Source organism: Oncorhynchus mykiss, chromosome 1 (genome assembly GCF_057628025.1).
Source record: "Oncorhynchus mykiss isolate SJ-2025 chromosome 1, ASM5762802v1, whole genome shotgun sequence".
NCBI lineage: Eukaryota > Metazoa > Chordata > Actinopteri > Salmoniformes > Salmonidae > Oncorhynchus > Oncorhynchus mykiss.
In genome coordinates, this window is record NC_143022.1 from 20,150,996 (window position 1) to 20,166,781 (window position 15,786).

General features: G+C 42.8%; 1 protein-coding gene across 2 annotated transcripts; it reads right to left on the minus strand.

Annotated features, from left to right (window-relative positions):
• Positions 1-3,186: 3,186 nt before the first annotated feature.
• Positions 3,187-8,250, minus strand: LOC110499862 (protein-lysine 6-oxidase). Of its 2 annotated transcripts, XM_021576954.3 has the most exons (6): positions 7,188-8,250; positions 6,815-6,923; positions 5,946-6,240; positions 5,776-5,871; positions 4,107-4,222; positions 3,187-4,005 (listed from the first exon to the last, which is right to left on the minus strand). In XM_021576954.3, the coding sequence occupies exons 1-6, from the start codon at positions 8,056-8,058 to the stop codon at positions 3,999-4,001; spliced, it is 1,494 nt and encodes a 497-aa protein (XP_021432629.3). In that variant the 5' UTR covers positions 8,059-8,250; the 3' UTR covers positions 3,187-3,998. The 2 variants fall into 2 exon arrangements, with proteins under 2 accessions (XP_021432629.3, XP_090039156.1); XM_090183030.1 differs by lacking the exon at positions 3,187-4,005 and having other exon boundaries at positions 4,103-4,222; positions 7,188-8,219.
• Between the last annotated feature and the right edge of the window lie 7,536 nt (positions 8,251-15,786).

Here is a 15,786-nt window from a genome sequence, read left to right on the forward strand (position 1 = left end):
TCTCTGCTCCTCGCCATTACCCAAAGGGCAGGCTGGAACATCCAAACTGTAGCACATTACTGAGACTTAGCACGTTGGGCTCCCTGGGCAAACAACCGGCACCATCGCTCTCTCTCTCTCTGACATTCTGTCACACTTCAATTCACATCAGCACCTCTGTTTTTAGCAAAGATGGCGTGAGCTACAACTGAGAGGCCATTTTTGGATGGAAGATGACAGAAATATCCCTCTGGTGGTTTGTGGACGGAGTTCAAGCATACAGTTAGTTTCCCTATGTACCCATCGAGAGTGAGTAACCCTTATACTTATTCATGTGTTTCTTGAAGGATGGTTTGTTACAAAATAGGGTTAATGATAAAAATAAGTAGCTTTTCACTGTTTCACTAAGGATATGGGGTGATACTAGATGTACTCTGTGACCTCCACATCTTTGAAAGAAGGTTATCATAAATACTACAGAGGTATTTCCTCTTGTCAAGTTCTTAAAGGGGATGTGTTTATTGGTTTTTCATGGTGCAGGTCTTTTCATGGAGCAAGTTAAGCAGTGGCAACAGAGCCATTCCATAGACCATTTGCCTTTAATAAATGAGCTCCATCCAGCTGAACAAATCGGAGCCTCTTTTATTTCCATGGCATGTTTAAGATGACAAGGACATGAGGCAATGTGCTTAACGTGTAGTCCTTTCAATTTAACTCATGCTCAGTATTCCCCTGTTATAAACTCAAGAACAGGCACGACCTGTTACATTACCTCACCCAAATTGTTATCATTAATAATTCTTAGGGTATTCGGAACTCGTTAAACCTTTTCCATTCCTGAATGGGACCCATCAGACAGAGGCTCTGGTTAACACTGCGGCTGAATGTAAACACATTTCAAGAAGCACTTGACATGGAGTTGACACCAGGGGAGTGGGTCCTCTAGACAGCTTTAATGACATACTGACATGGCAAAACACAAGCAAGAGCAGCTTCCACGCTCAAGCCTTTCATTTTTCTTACCCTTTCCAAGAAACACAATGTGCTAAGTTAGATAATTTCATACATTTCTGAGGCATGCCGTGTTTTCTTAAATAATTTAAGAAATCAACTTCTCTGCCCTCAAATGGTTTTGAGCTCAGCTTGAGTTAAACGCACTCCTGCCACCATCATTACGCACACCTGCTTCCCTCATCACACACAACAGTGAATCATTGGACTCACCTGGACTCAATCACCTGTTCTGACGCTGTTCCTGTCCTGTTCCATGTCTGTGCTAATTAAATGTTCACTCTCCATTCCGCGTCTTTCTTTTTCCCAATGCAGTTAAGTCAAAACCACACCCTGTTATTCAGAGGGGCATTCTACAACGCTTTAAGTGCTCTTCAAGTCCAGAAGTGAGTATCACCTGGTGCGAAATTTCAGTCACTGATTAATAACATTTGCCCTGGTATTTCAAGATTGAAAAATATAATAACAATATCTTGGACCAAGCTAGCCATTAATGTTCGTTAACACTCAAAGACAGATTCAATGGCTGTAGCATAGCATATTCACCTGAATGATTAGCTAATAAATATTTGAGGAATTAGGAATAATATGTATATGCTTTTACCTGATAATAGACTACTAATGATAATATAACAACTTCAAATACCTAGCTAGTAATATTAAGTAGCCTACGTTAACTTAGCTGACCTTCAATTTAGGCAATTCAGCAGAGTTCTCTGAGGCATTTTTACAACTCATTGAAACTCTGAAGAAAAAAAAATGGGCAAATGTTACCAAACATGATAATAATAGGCCTGCGTTATGGTAGGCAAATAATTGTTAAATTACACTTTCCATCCTTACCTTGGAAGGTCACTGTCTCTGCGCTGATCGCCTGTGAGTGAGACAACGCTAGCTAGCCAATGGGAACGTAGTAGAACGCCTCTCTGAATAACGGAGCGTGGTTTTGGCTTAACTGCGTTGGTAAAAAGAAAGACTCCGGAGACGTACCTGCTTCTCATCATCAGCGTTGGTTCTTATAAAAGAAACGTTCTCTCACTGTCAACTGTGTTCATTTTCAGCAAACTTAACATGTGTAAATATTTGTATGAACATAACAAGATTCAACAACTGAGACATAAACTGAACAAGTTCCACAGACATGTGACTAACAGAAATGGAATAATGTGTCCCTGAACAAAGGGGGGGTGGGGGTTCAAAATCAAAAGTAACATTCACTATCTGGTGTGGACACGAGCTGTATTAAGTACTGCAGTGCATCTCCTCCTCATGGACTGCACCAGATTTGCCAGTTCTTGCTGTGAGATGTTACCCCACTCTTCCACCAAGGCACCTGCAAGTTCCCGGACATTTCTGGGGGGAATGGCCCTAGCCCTCACCCTCCGATCCAACAGGTCCCAGACGTGCTCAATGGGATTGAGATCCGGGCTCTTTGCTGGCCATGTCAGAACACTGACATTCCTGGCTTGCAGGAATTCACGCACAGAACGAGCAGTATGGCTGGTGGCATTGTCATGCTGGAGGGTCATGTCAGGATGAGCCTGCAGGAAGGGTACCACATGAGGCAGGAGGATGTCTTCCCTGTAACGCACAGCGTTGAGATTGCCTGCAATGACAACAAGCTCAGTACGATGATGCTGTGACACAACGCCCCAGACCATGATGGACCCTCCACCTCCAAATCGGTCCCGCTTCAGAGTACAGGCCTCGATGTAACGCTCATTCCTTCGACAATGAACGCGAATCCGACCATCACCCCTGGTGAAACAAAACCACGACTCGTCAGAAAAGAGCACTTTTTGCCAGTCCTGTCTGGTACATCTGGCCACATCTGCAGTCCTCATGCCTCCTTGCAGCATGCCTAAGGCAGGTTCACGCAGATGAGCAGGGACCCTGGGGATCTTTCTTTGGTGTTTTTCAGAGTCAGCAGAAAGGCCTCTTTAGTGTCCTAAGTTTTCATAACTGTGACCTTAATTGCCTACTGTCTGTAAGCTGTTAGTGTCTTAACGACCGGTCCACAGGTGCATGTTCATGGTTCATTGAACAAGCATAGGAAACAGTGTTTAAACCCTTTACAATGAAGATGTGTTTTGTTATTTGGATTTTTAAGAATTATCTTTTAAAGACAGGGTCCTGAAAAAAAAATGTTTTGTTGTTGTTGCTGAGTTTAGAATAAGGCTCCAGTCATATTTGATATTTTTCAACATTTTTAGGCAAACTTTATTACAAAAGACAAATTCTCAAACTAAGAACTGCTGAAAAACATACAGTATCAATTTTCATTACAAAATAACCAAATATACTGTATATATTTTTAAACCCAGTATATACACTGTTTGACAGTAGCAGTTAGTGTTCTTATGCCTGTTTTAGTAGTTTGAATCTATAAAGGAATGCAAAGAAATCCATGCATTTTATTATCCATCCATAGGAATATATTGTACATATAATCACAAAAATAAAGTACATACGTGTGGCTCATTTCAATAAGCATAAACTTTAGGGTCAGTGCCTGGTTTACTGCATTTATTCTCCATCAAAATAGAAATGGCCTAAAGGAGACAAGAGCACCATTGACTTTCTTGGAATAACCGTCAACTTGGGACACAAAACAAACACATTTGTTTGATTTGAAATGGCCTTTCGAAGACTTCTGTCTATGTTTGCACAGCACCATAGTATACACTTTAGCTTAGCATTATACTACTGTAACTTTGACATACTGTATACAACCTCCGCTGCTTTCATGCAGAACGTGCATGTCTTTATTACAAAGAGGATAACTTGTTTAATACTTACTGTAGCTAAGTACATCACAGCTCACACCTAAGAACATATGCATTGGATGATTTTAAAAAGCCAGAAAGTGCTTAAGGAAAGACAGGTGTCAATACTGACTTCAACAAAAAATATTGATACAAATCCATACATGTTACTCGTCTGGCTTGGTTATCATTGGCAGGCATATGGTAGCAGAAAATGGTCCCCTCCATCAGAGCAATTTAGGGTTAACTCCTGTAGAATCAACACAAACCAATGATAAACAAACACATATTTCACATTCTCACTAATTAAATGTGTATATCAATTATATACAGAAAGTCTTTGTGACTTACCCAGTGATCCTACAGTTCCTGGCATGGACATAGCTTCCTGTGTACCTGATGTCACACTTCACTATGTTGTTTGAGAAATCTGACTCCTGCACTTGCATAGCTGGGTTTACCGTCACCTGAGATACATTGTGAGACAAGACGGGTCAATGACATGTTGCTAGTTTTGCTATATGTTTTGAACAACTGAAAAATGCCAGTGACAAAGAGCTGTATCTATCTGGTTTACAGTGAGCTCCAAAAGTATTGGGACAGTGACACATATTTGTTGTTGTTTTGGCTATGTACTCCAGCACTTTGGATTTGCAATGACACAATAAATATGAGCTTAAAGTGCAGATGGTCAGCTTTAATTTAAGGGTATTTTCCTCAATTTCGGGTGAAACGTTTAGAAATTACAGCACTTTGTGTACATAGTCCACCCATTTAGGAGACCAATATTATGGGGACAAATTCACTTATGTGTATTAAAGTAGTCAAAAGTTTAGTATTTAGTCCCATGTTTCTAGCTCGTAATGATTACATTAAGCTTGTAACCCTACAAACTTGTTGGATGCATTTGCTGTTTGTTTTGGTTGTGTTTCAGATTATTTTGTGCACAATGGAAATGAATGTTGTCACAATATGGGTGTCGTGGGTGTGAAGTCAGGCGCAGGAAACAGAGAGTTCAAGGTAGTGCTCTTTAATGCACACACGGCGAACATGGGCCACCCCACAAAACACTGGGCGCTAAAAAACAAATGCCCCAAACACGGGGACTAAAACAGTCCAGCAAAAACCCACGAACAGGAACAAACACGGGGACTAAAACAGTCCAGCAAAAACCCACGAACAGGAACAGACACGGGGACTAAAACAGTCCAGAAAAAACCCACGAACAGGAACAAACACGTTCGTCTCCAACATACACAAATGTTACAACAAACAATCCCGCACAAAGAAACAGGTGGGCCGGCTGACTAATAAAGGACATCTAATCACCACAAATGCATAACAGGTGTAACCAATAAACAGACAAGGAGGGGGAGGAAAGAATCAGTGGCAGCTAGTAGGCCTGCGACAACGACCACCGAGCGCCACCCGAACGGGGAGAGGAGTCCTGACAAATGTGAAATAATGTATTGTGTCATTTTGTAGTCACTTTTATTGTAAAATAAGAATAGAATATGTTTCTAAACACTTCTACACTAATGTGGATGCTACCATGATTACAGATAGTCATGAATTAATTCTGAATAATGATGACAGACACACAAATATCATAACGCCCAAAAATGCTTACCTCCCCTGTTATTGTAATGGTTAGAGGTTAGCAGGTCTTGGGGGTATGATATTGTGCGTCTGTAACTTTCTCAATCATTATTCACGATTAATTCAGGACTATCCGAATACTAAACTTTTGACTATTTTACTACACATATAAGTGGATTTCCCCCAATACTTTTGGTCCCCTAAAATGAAGGGACTATGTACAAAAAGTGATGTAATTTCTAAACGGTTCACCTGATATGTATGAAAATACCCTCAAATTAAAGCTGACAGTCTGCACTGTAACCTCATAGTCATTGTATCATTTCAAATCCAAAGTGCTGGAGTACAGAGCCAATACTGCCCCAATACTTTTGTAGCGCACTGTATATCTGTCTCTTCCTTAAAGTGGCTATAGTGTTACCTTGAGAATATAGTTTCCTGGTGGCACGTCTGTGATGTCAATCCACTGACAATCAATGTTGGCATTGTAGGTGTCATAGCAACCAGGACCCAATCCCTGTACCAAACATGTGATTAAAAACATATAACAAACTGATTGGTTGATCGATTGATCAATTAAACTATCAGAACCTGTGTGTGTGCTGTGCAGGCGAAGCGTCGGCGGACTCCCGGGTCACAGCTCGTGTCCTCCAGACAGAAGCTGGCCTTGTGTCCCTCTGCCACCTTCCTGCCTGTGATGACATCCAGCAGGTCATAGTTACTGAAGGCCTCCATGCTGTGGTAGTGCTGGTGGCAGCTGTGCCATTCCCATTGGTGTCTGGGTTTGACTGGGAGGAAGTCGGCAGTCCCCTGGTTCTTCACCCTCTGAGGAAACCTCAGTAGAGTCCTGTAGTCGATGTCTCTGACACCTGGTCGATACGCTGACCTTGGGGGAGAGAAATTAAAAATACAAATAACAGACTGTACATAATGACTAGGGTCAGGAGTTTTTCCTGACAATGTCACCTGACCATAACTTTCTTGGTCAGAAAAAACTCCTGGCCCCAATTATTACAGGTAAGAGCATGGACCGTCATTTGAATTATCATTAATGACAGCTTGATAACAAGTTAGTAACAGTTCACGTATTATGCTTTAGAAGACACTGAGGAGGAGGCTTGAGGTGTATTTGGGACAGTTTAACGTTCACCTCAGGAATCCACAGCCTTTCATTTTAAGTTTATTTTACTTGGCAGAGCAGAGATACAGAGGGAAAAATCGAGGTCGGCTGCCAGATTGTATGGTACTGTCATCATACTGTTATTTCCAAATGGGCCAGTGCCAAGGAAGTCTGGTCGACACAACCTGCCTGATGTCTAACACTAATCAAACAAATGACTGTATATGTCAAATATTATTAATTTGTGTAATAATACATTGATGATGCCAATATAAATGTTTTAGTGGTATTGATCTTACACAGTGATATGTGTAATCAATAATAAAACATGAACTCCTACCGTGACAGACAGTTTTCCTCCCCTGCACATCTCAGGGCATACATCTGTACCCGTTGAATATAGGAAGCAGCTTGGATATAGTAGGGGTCAGGGACAAGGTCTGGGAGACCTGGGGAAAAGGAATCACAATCCATCCGTGTTAGCTGTATGATTTACAAGGGTGTGTGAGGGTTGTTGTAACCTACCACATTGTATTTTTATCAACAAGAGAGTCTGAAGTGTTTTATGTTTTGTTTGTAATATTCTGTACTTTTATCTGGATGTAAAAATATGTCTGCATAATGCAATGGCAAATAGCCCTGGGTAAAATAGAACACCCTACTATATAAGATATAGAAAAGCTAGCCTAATTTTCACATACTGTCTACCTTACCGTTCTGAAATAATCTGGTGCCATAGCCTGTTCCCGGTGGAAGACGCACAGGTTCTCTGGTTCTTCCGTTATAAAAAACAGAATTTTGGTGGTTTTTATTTGGGTCCGTGGGATCATCATAATCACCTATCATATTATTACTTTCAACCCTCCTCGGTTGCTGGGGCAGCGAGCGAGTGATGTGCGCCTCCAAGCCATTGTTAGAAAGCGCACTCAGCGCAGTTGGAGATGTATTTGATTCTGGAGCTGGAATGCGTCTGGATGAGGGAATAGAATCCGCTGCTTGGGCAATGCGCTGGGCGCGTTGTCTGTTGTCTGCATCCTCGGAATTATTCACGTAGCCAGATGTGGGTGGGTGGGCTGATGCTTCTGGGGTCTCATTTCGCGCTTGGCTCGTGCCCTGATCATGCGCCTTCTCTGCGCTTCTGACCGGTGACACAGAGACCTGTCGCCGAACCGGCAGGCTGACATCAACCCGAGTAGTGTTTCGTCCTCCCCTCGGTATCCCACTGCCTGAGAACTCCTGGAGAGCCCCGGAATCAGTACCGTTGGAAGTGGAACCGGTGCCTCCTTGGGGAGGGGGACGCGCTCCTGGGTATCCCGCCACCGGCACCGTGTCCCTCGGGGTAGGTGGGTGACGTATATAGAAATCATTATTGGTGGTCAGATAGAGCTGAGCAGGTAGTTTCCTCGCCTGTGCCGGTGCGAGATATTCAGACCCCGTGCTGAGTAAACTATACATCCGACCGTTGTTCTCCCATTGGATTCTGTGTCTCCATGGCCCCATTCGCGCACGTAAATGGTGCTGTCCAGTGCTTAAACTAACCAGAACATAAAGCAGGCAAAAAAGTAGAAAATAAAACCTCTCCATGGCAAAAAGTATCGCAACTACACAAAACACTTCGTAAATTTGTCACTTCAGTAAAAATGTAATCTAAGTGATGCTGGGGTACGGGTGATGTTTTGTACACACTTGATTCTGTCAGGGAGTTGCGCACCACATCTCCATAGTGAAATTCAGGTGAACTACTTGGAGTGGTAATGTAGGCACTCACTTTCATATAATTAGTTTGTCTACGCATGCACAGAGAGGGGCAAGGGCTTATTTTACAGACACCATGTTTAACTTAACCGTTTCGTCACCATATCGGGCGTGCTATTACAACTAAGCTATTTGTTCAGTAGGCCTATAAGTACATTTTCCGCATAAGCGGTAGCCCTTTCTCAGAGCACGTTGAGATTTTTTTGCTGAAAATGCAAGATTACATTTTTTTTTTAATTAAGTGGTTTTAGTACAAACAAATGTGTCCCTGATTAGTCATCCAACTTTTTTGTCTATTTATTTTGCGTCATGACGCAATGACCTCTTGGCAATTGGGAACTTCACAACAACTGACTGATAGTCATCATAAGCAATACGTTCTATACGTGGATTAAATTGAAACCTTCATAATAGGGGAATAGAATATGTGTTTTATAATAGGTGCTATTTGCATCATGAAAATAAGCACACATGCAGGTGGCGCGCGCTGCTGCTGCATGGCTCTTTGAGATCCATTCACCCTGTTTATTTTAACGGTAAATGCCACATTGGAAAAGCACACAGTGGGGCGGGCCTTGTATTACCTCACACCACCTCTCTGAAATACAGAACCATGCAGCTGAGGGATAAGAATAGGGGTTATCGAGTTCTGTTTCTCTTTGACTCTCCACTCTGGTCCCCCGATTACCTCACGTCTGCCACCTGATGGCAGTGGGCCTATAGGGAAAGTATTTACTGAGTTTAAAAAACACATTGCGCCTGACCTGGTTAAGGAAAACTACACAATTCCTGCCATACGACCTATCGTCAAGTCTACCGCAGTGTCATTCTAAAGAAGGCTGCATCCGTTGTATAAAAGCAACAGACCACGTTGTTCAACTGGTCACCAGTTATTCTACCTCGAGTTGAATACGAAATAAAGTAGTAAGTAATTAAATAAATAAAGTTTTGTGGTCTATCAAAACACATGCAAACATGTAAAACAAATGTTTTTATTGGCACACTAGATAAAAAGTAGGCATACATGCCTTCAGGTCAAACCAAGTATTTAAAGGTCACAGCAGAGATTTGTAATACAAACATCTGACCATGTAACTTACCTCAACTATGTAGTTTACTTTTTGTGGTTACCATACCTTTCACTTTTTATGTCGTGTTCTTCTGTGCACTCCAATGAAGGATAACAGAGGTGATGTCCGCTGCTCCGAGGACTAATTAAAAAGCGTTGCAAAACCTCCCTTGTACTTCATCCAAACTTGATTTGTTTTCTTTGGAAAGGAAACTACTGGTAAACTCTACAATACATGCGGCTACCAACGTCAGGTGTAGTTCAGCATTAAAGCGCATTGGGACACCAAACCCATCATGGATATACACACAATGGAGTGGCTATACACAAATGCAAGGTGAAGTACATCTCAAATAAAGCTCTATCTTTCGATCTCAATCCATAATGGATTTTATTAACCTTATAATTAACAATCTTATTACTCAACAATAATCCAAACAGCAGGCTAATATTCTACAATTAACTACTAATCCCAATGACAGAACTTGGTTCCAATGTTGCTCATATGAAATGGAACTAACCTACAGTCACATCTTATCAAGCAGCCAAGTAAAAATGGCAAGATAATTATTTATCAATTTTCAAGGGAGTATTGCAAATTGTGCAGAGTAGGGACTCATTTACTTCCAAATGATAATGCCAATGCCAGTCTTTCAGATGGCCAATGCCTATGCTTAAGGTTTTAAATACATGACTTTACCCAGACGTGAACTGTGGTTACATAAGACCGTGAAACTGATTGGTATCTTACTCAATGGCTCATGATGATTTGCCATACACTACATGACCTAACGTATGTGGACACCTACTCGTCGAACATCTCATTCAAAAATCATGGACATTAATATGGAGTTGGTCCCCCATTTGCTGCTATAACAGCCTCCACTCTCATGGGAAGGCTTTCCACTAGATGTTGGACCATTGCTGCAGGGACTTTATTCCATTCAGCCACAAGAGCATTAGTGAGGTTGTTCGCTGATGTTGGTTGATTAGACCTGGCTCGCAGTCGGCGTTCCAATTCATCCCAAAGGTTTTTGATGGGGATGAGGTCAGGGCTCTGTGCAGGCCAGTCAAGTTCTTCCATACCAATCTCGACAAACCATTTCTGTATTGACCTTCTTTGTGCACGGTGGCAATGTCATGCTGAAACAGGAAAGGGCCTTCCCCCGACTGTTGACATAAAGTTGGAAGCACAGAATCGTCTAGCATGTCAGTGTATGCTGTAGCGTTAAGATTTCCCTTCACTGGAAGTAAGGGGCCTAGCCTGAACCATGAAAAACAGACCCTGACCATTATTCCTCCTCCACCAAGTTTACAGTTGGGACTATGCATTGGGGCAGGTAGCATTCTCCTGGCATCCTACAAACCCAGATTTGTCTTTCAGACTGCCAGATGGTGAAGAGTAATTCATCACTCCAGAGTACGCGTTTCCAATGCTACAGAGTCCAATGGCGGCAAGCTTTACACCACTCCAGTTGACACTTGGCATTGAACATAGTGATCTTAGGCTGTGAGTGGCTGCTCGGCCATGGAAACCCTTTTCATGAAGCTCCCGACGAACAGTTTTTGTGCTGACGTTGCTTCGGGAGGCAGGTTGAATTTGCTAGTGAGATTTTTACGCTCTTCACGCTTCAGCGGTCCCATTTTGTGAGCTTGTGTGGCCTACCACTTCAAGGCTGAGCGGTTGTTGCTCCTAGACCCTTCCACTTCACAATAACAGCACTTACAGTTGACTGGGGAAACTCTAGCAGGGCAGAAATTTGACGAACTGACTTGTTGGAAAGGTGGCATCCTTTTATGGTGCCACGTTGAAAGTCACTGAGCTCTTCAGTAAGGCCATTCTACTGCCAATGTTTGTCTATGGCGATTGCGTGGCGGTGTGCTCAATTTTATACACATGTCAGCAACGGGTGTGGCTGAAATAGTCGAATCCACTCATTTGAACGGGTGTCCACATACTTTTGTATATATAGTTTATATCACCATGGAAGTCTTGGATGCTGTCGAACAGTGTGGACTCTTCCTGCCTCAGAGATCTGTTACTGTACACGTCAGATCTGTTACATGAAGCCTTCACGTCAGATCTGTTACAGTGCAGAAATCTTAGAATAGTCTGCAGTGAAGAGTGCTAATTGGCCCTGTCCCATGGTGGTATACAGTTCAGTAAAATACAGTATGAATGCCTGTGTGATATGAATTGCAAGATGAATAGCAAGATGATTATGTAAGCTATTGCACGTGTGCTTACAATGACTCCATGACCACTTCTGTGTGATACTATTTATTAAACAGCTCAGTGTCAATATAACTCATATATCATATGTTGTGCAAGGTGACAGAGGATAGGGACAATAGGTTACCATACCATACGTTTCCATGGAAAGGCAAGTGGGTTATTGTGCGTAATTGTTTCCACTCATTATATACTTAATTGAAAGAGTGTAAAGTGGCTTCATTAGAGCCTCCCCTTCCCCTGCTTTGTCCTCCTCTGATGCATTGTGGCTGGACAAGAGGCAGGCTAGGGAGCTACCTGTCAGTCAGGAGGGTAGCTTCGGGCAACAGGTCAGTTATGCTGTGGATAAGAGCATGGGGGTGTCCATCTTTGTAAAAGTAATATATCTCCTCCCCTGACATTGCGTGAATCCCAGCTCATTATAAACACACAGCCTGCCTATGTCCAGAAGCACTCAGAGCCTTCCAGCAATGTGTCTGTCTTCCAGAGGGCAACCATTGCAGGGTCAGCTGGCTACAACTGGATGCGTGTCAACAGGTTGTTACTACGTAGGTCTCCTACAGGTTCCTCACAGCCCTTCCCTCTGTCAACAGGTTTTATTTAAGGTCATGGTGTCACACCCTGATCTGTTTCACCTGTCTTTGTGATTGTCTCCACCCCCCTCCAGTTGTCACCCATCTTCCCAATTATCCCCTGTGTATTTATACCTGTGTTTCTGTTCGTCTGTTGCCAGTTTGTCTTGTTTGTCAAGTCAACCAGTGGTTTTGTGTCTCAGCTCCTGATTTTCCCAGTCTCTCTTTTCTCGCCCTCCGGTTTTGACTCTTGCCTGTCCTGACTCTGAGCCCGCCTGCCTGACCACTCTGCCTGCCCCTGAGCCTGCCTGCCTGACCACTCTGCCTGCCCTTGACCCTGAGCCTGCCTGCCGACCACTCTGCCTGACTCTGAGCCCGCCTGCCTGACCACTCTGCCTGCCCCTGAGCCTGCCTGCCTGACCACTCTGCCTGCCCCTGACCCTGAGCCTGCCTGCCGACCACTCTGCCTGACCCTGAGCCTGCCTGCCGACCACTCTGCCTGACTCTGAGCCCGCCTGCCTGACCACTCTGCCTGCCCCTGAGCCTGCCTGCCTGACCACTCTGCCTGCCCCTGACCCTGAGCCTGCCTGCCGACCACTCTGCCTGCCCCTGAGCCTGCCTGCCTGACCACTCTGCCTGCCCCTGAGCCTGCCTGCCGACCTGTACCTTTGCCCCACCTCTGGTTTACTTACCCCTGCCTGCCTTAACCTATATTGCCGGCCCCTGTTAGATTATTAAACCATTGTTAATTCGACGTTGTCTGCATCTGGGTCTTACCTTCATACCTGATACATGGGCTTCAATAGGGCACAGGTTACAGGTAGCATAGCAGGTATAACTCAGGAATGTCACTTTGTTAGATGTGAGAAGTTGCTATAAGAAACTATACTATTACCATGTTCTTACCACTTTATTCTGTGTTGTAAAGTGTTACCATAAATTAAACAAATGATGAAACCAGACAATATTCTATGCAAACAGCTCCTCTTGTCATCTGTAATCAGATATTTACATTTATTTCAAACAAGGTGCAGGTTAACCATTTGTTCAGAATTTTTTTGGGGTACTTCATTGTGGTATAATAACAATGGCTGTTATAATTGTTGACAAGCTTGGTAGCTATAAATGATGATCCGTCTAGAATAAAAATAAACGCACACCTGTTAAGACGAGGTGCTGGCTAGCGGAGTAGAAGTAGAGTCGCACACTCTAGGAGCTCAGATGCAATAATTTAATTACCAACGTTTCGACAGCCAAGCTGTCTTCATCAGGGTATCAAATGATAAATTAATGATGATCCGACCATGGTCATGTAGTGACATTATTAAAACCATACAACTGTCTGTATTGGTGCTTCAATAGCTTAACCATATGCCAAACATCATACCACAAACTATTGGCATGCAGTTTCCCCTTGATTTAATACAGAATGTTGTGTACTGTAGATGCTATTCAGGCACGCATAGAATGATGGATGTACAACAGAGTTTATACACTTTTCCCTCTGAAAAGTTCCTCCAGGAAATTGTCTAGACAGGATTTGTTGTTGCTTAGGTTAAGATTTAATATAGACCTCACTGTAAAGCAGCTTTGAATAATTCAAGCACTGTTACTGTAGGGTGTGTGTGTGGAAACGCTGATTAAAGCTGGCTTATGTACCATGGACATGTGTATATTTCCATGAGATCGGTAGAAATCTTAGCAGGGTCCATGTTGGTGTTGAGAGTACAGTTCACACAACGACACCTATCACGTCCTCACGGTATGGTCTCCAGGTTACACAACACTGCAAGACACTTGGTACGTATTCATATAGGGGACATAACACAACACAAATAGTGTCGTGTCTTTAGTATAATTAAAGGTGAAGACTGTTATTTTATCAAATCAATTCTCTGTAATTATTATTAAGTGATTAAATTAATCATGTAAATGTAATTAACTAGGAAATCGGGCCACCACGAAAAATCTTCAGATTACAAATTTAGAATTTTCCGAATATAACTCTTCAGATATTTTAATATCTGATCAATTACTCTTCTATTAATGAATTATTATTACCTTCCGTCAGTCTAATTTCAAAGAATTCTTGGTTATCTGTACGAATCCAGCCTAAACCATGAATCATCCATACACCAATTGGCTTAATCATTTATTTACTAACTAACTAAATAATCACAAATGAATAAACAAACAAACAGTAGATATTGGTTACTAACAATGATAGTGAAGATTCCCTAGTGGGCTAAACCGATATGACGTCTTGGTGGACAAAGGAAAGGGGGTGTAGACCGATAAAGGAGCGGGAAAGACAAAATGGCTTCACTACACAGTGGATCATTATATTCATTGAAATGCTAATCCTTTGCACATGAACGCTCGCTCATTCGGGAATAATTCTAATAAATATATTTACGCTCATATGTCATTGTTGTCTTCTCTGTTGGAATCGTTGGTTCGTCTGCTGGAGAGTCAGTTCATCAGAGAGTGGATGAAGGTCTATCGGCGGCTCCTGATAGTGTCTGTTGTAATGGGTACGTCAGGCGTCCATTTTTCTTAGAATAGATGTTTCGGCGGTTGCCGGTATTTGCATCCCAGGTTTACATCATTTCTAGCTGCAGACTAGTAATTAGTATCTAAGATTTGCTCTTATTCTGTAGGGATCGATAGTCTCAGAGTTGAACCATTGCCAGCCGTGTAGCCAATGCACCACGTGGTATGGTTTTCTAGTCTCGGTACTCAACTATTTGCAATCACAGCTCACGCTGTGGGTTTGCTTAGTTTGAAGAGGATTTCCTCAGGATGGGTTTTTATTCGTAACAATAGAAAAGGGCGGTTCCATGACGCCTGATCATGTCTGTGCTCATGGGGGCATGGCTGCTGACTAGTGAAACTACAGAGAATTCAATTCTCTCAAATTAAAAGGTTAACATCACGTGACATCATTTCACAAATAGTTTCATCTTTACTCATTGATTTTATAGAAGAATTAGATGCAAACTCCATAATTGAGAAAAGTACACATTCAGAGATATAGTTATGTGTGTTTCCTCTCCTCCATGAAGTCAGTGAGAGAGGGGGAAGCCACGACCTACACTCAGAAAGGGCCACGTCATGACAGTCCCCCCCTGGTGGTTTGGATCTTGTGATTATCCTGCAAGTTACAAATCAACATAAAAATAATGACCATGTGATGTCCTGTTTGTAGATCATCGTTGCAGTCCCCCTCTGGTGGTTGAACTTGGTAGGCTTTCTGAAAGCGGAGCAGTCCACCACAATGATGTCCAGTTGGTGATCGCTGTTGCGGACCCACTCTAGTGGTTTACCTTGGTGGGTTTCCTGGAAGTTGCAAAGTACCACAGGAATGCCAGGGGATGTCCTGGTTGATGATCACCGTTGCGGTTCCCCCCTCTGGTGGTTTACCTTGGTAGGATTTCTGCAAATGGAACAGGCCGCCACAAGGATGGGCAGCGGGTGTCCGGATTGTGATAGCCGTTCCAGAACCGTCGTCTGGTCGTCCAGACTGGAAGATCTGGGCAGTAACAGGCAGATGTTAACAACGCACACACACTCACTAAATATATAATTACATTAATTCCCCAATGAATGGCGTTGTGGCACTAAGTGGTTGTTGTATGGGGACTTTGTTTATGGCTCTATCATTTCTTAAATGTCAAAGGAAC